The 2828-nt window shown below is 54.6% G+C and overlaps 1 protein-coding gene across 1 annotated transcript; it reads left to right on the forward strand.

The window, feature by feature from the left end:
• The first annotated feature begins 1702 nt into the window (after positions 1 to 1702).
• Positions 1703 to 2563, forward strand: LOC142563334 (uncharacterized). Its single transcript, XM_075673893.1, has one exon. The coding sequence runs from the start codon at positions 1814 to 1816 to the stop codon at positions 2561 to 2563; it is 750 nt and encodes a 249-aa protein (XP_075530008.1). The 5' UTR covers positions 1703 to 1813.
• The last annotated feature ends 265 nt before the right edge of the window (positions 2564 to 2828 follow it).

Raw genomic sequence — 2828 nt, forward strand, 5'->3', positions numbered from 1 at the left:
AAGTTAAAAGTGTTGACACTACCTAACTCCGTCTTCGCACTACACATCATTAGGCTTCTAGGCGACGCACTGGCAGCGAACACAGAAATGAGAGAGCTGGACCTTAGCGAGGCACATCTGAGATGCGACTTGGCACTTGAACTCGTGAAACGCGTACTGAAGAGGAACAGGACCCTCTGGGAACTCAAACTGGGAGAGCTACGCTCTTTTCTAGTGGCGGGTGAAAGCGCGGAGCGAATTGTGTCTTCGCTTGATGTGCTACACTACATCGTAGAAAACACTCCCGTTCTTGACGAAAATGCATCGCCAGAATTCGGACCAGAAGCGAGCAATGAAGGCCACGTCTGGATATCAAAAGTTTATTATGCGGCAGAAGCGCAGAAACTCCTGCAACTTCTGTGGAAGGGTGTGGTGTTCCGTAGAATTGAGCTTGACTTCAGCCATAAGTCCGAAAGGGATCAGGAATGGTGTGAGCTTTTTCTCACCTCTATGGCGAAATACCAGACGCTTAATATAGAAGTGTTTTCATTAAAGACAAATGAATGCATAAAGAACTACGTAATGATAGGTTTAGAAAAGCTCATTGTTCAAGCCAGGAGTCTGACTGCCGTGACGGTAGAGCTCCCATACGAGTCGAAAGAACAGATATGGAGTGTGTTGCTCGGAGCCCTGGCTCTTAACATTAATGTCTCTGTAGTGAGGATCTCTGGTTTCACTCGAACATCTTTAACCTGTGCCTACTTCCGACAGATGTGTGCTACAAACCGAAGCCTACGACAGCTCGAAATCAACATAGAGCAGGACAAGGAGACGTTAATTCAACAGCTACCTGATCTGCTTTCAGAATGTTACACTCTGACAGAATTCCAGCTGACTGTAGGCAAATCAAGGAGCTGGGAACCTGTTAAGTTCATGAGAAAGCTACTTAGGAGAAACCTCCTGATGATCAACATGGGAGTGGCAGCCATCATAAGACATAATGCGGCTCCTCACGGAGGTGGTCTAGCACCCAGTGAGTGGCTCGGTGGCCAAGGAAGTGCTTGGGCCGTGGACGCAGCAACAAAGCACCCTCAGCTTGAAAACATGGTAGCGAGAGCGGCAGATTGCTCTTTGGAAGTGGCCACTGGCATGGTGCGAGACGCACGGTTGTCTGTGAAAAATAACATACTAAGGCGTGCTACAGTCTTCAAAGGTGAACGGCCAATACAAGCCGACCGAATGCAGACGGCGGGGTTCCACAGACTTGACGTGGAATTAGTACAGAGAATTTCACGTTGTCTGAGCTCGTTCGATATCAGATTGCGTAAATCATCACGCACGCTCCCGCCACAATGCCTGAGCCCTTCGTGGTTAAAATGTGCACGTTCAGAATGGACGAACAGGACGGAAAACCTAGCGAAACTTCGGGATGCATATTGTGAAAAATTAAGACGAACAGCGGCATTCCCTGGTGCTCCACAGGCTAATATAGCTGCCAGAGGCCTGCAAGAGGTCCACAACCATGGTTTGGGCGAAGCGGCAGCTGTGCGCGAGGTTGTTGGCGGCGGTCCGGAAGCCGCAGGCCAAGACGGCGCAGCCCATGGTGACGCATTTGCTATTATGGATGCCGCAGCCCATCAAGTTCAAGACGGTGAACTCGCTGTTGAAGAGGTCGGTGATCGAGTAGGCGACCATCAAGTGAATGTAGTGGATATTCTTGGCGTAGACCTATTTATTGAAGGTGAGGCTGGACATCACGCAGACATCCCAGATGAGGAACTATTCGGCGATAACGCAGCTCGGAATAATGTTGTGGTTCTAGTGGAAGCTGGCGATGAGCGTGCAGTTCGAGGAATTGCAGCTGGTATTAACGACGCCGGAGTCCACGACGACGCCGGAGTCCACGACGACGCCGGAGTCCACGACGACGCCGGAGTCCACGACGACGCCGGAGTCCACGACGACGCCGGAGTCCACGACGACGCCGGAGTCCACGACGACGCCGGAGTCCACGACGACGCCGGAGTCCACGACGACGCCGGAGTCCACGACGACGCCGGAGTCCACGACGACGCCGGAGTCCACGACGACGCCGGAGTCCACGACGACGCCGGAGTCCACGACGACGCCGGAGTCCACGACGACGCCGGAGTCCACGACGACGCCGGAGTCCACGACGACGCCGGAGTCCACGACGACGCCGGAGTCCACGACGACGCCGGAGTCCACGACGACGCCGGAGTCCACGACGACGCCGGAGTCCACGACGACGCCGGAGTCCACGACGACGCCGGAGTCCACGACGACGCCGGAGTCCACGACGACGCCGGAGTCCACGACGACGCCGGAGTCCACGACGACGCCGGAGTCCACGACGACGCCGGAGTCCACGACGACGCCGGAGTCCACGACGACGCCGGAGTCCACGACGACGCCGGAGTCCACGACGACGCCGGAGTCCACGACGACGCCGGAGTCCACGACGACGCCGGAGTCCACGACGACGCCGGAGTCCACGACGACGCCGGAGTCCACGACGACGCCGGAGTCCACGACGACGCCGGAGTCCACGACGAGATCTTAGAGCACTTGCTTCAGTAATTAGCTGTGTTTAAAGATAGCCACGAGAAGCCATTGGAAAAAGGTGTCAACTTGATAGTCCTGTTTACTCCGCGTTCAGTGTGCGTTTATAGGGTAGTTTCACACCATATATTTACGCTTCAAACTGTGTCCGCAATCAAGGAAATGGATGTTCAGCGAAATGCTTCGCCTTGCTCAAGAATCATCTGGGTACCCTTAGATAAACGACACATTGGTCGACTTAGTGAAACAACCAGACCTGCATCTTG

This window comes from Dermacentor variabilis, chromosome 11 (assembly GCF_050947875.1).
Source record: "Dermacentor variabilis isolate Ectoservices chromosome 11, ASM5094787v1, whole genome shotgun sequence".
Taxonomy (NCBI): Eukaryota; Metazoa; Arthropoda; class Arachnida; order Ixodida; family Ixodidae; genus Dermacentor; species Dermacentor variabilis.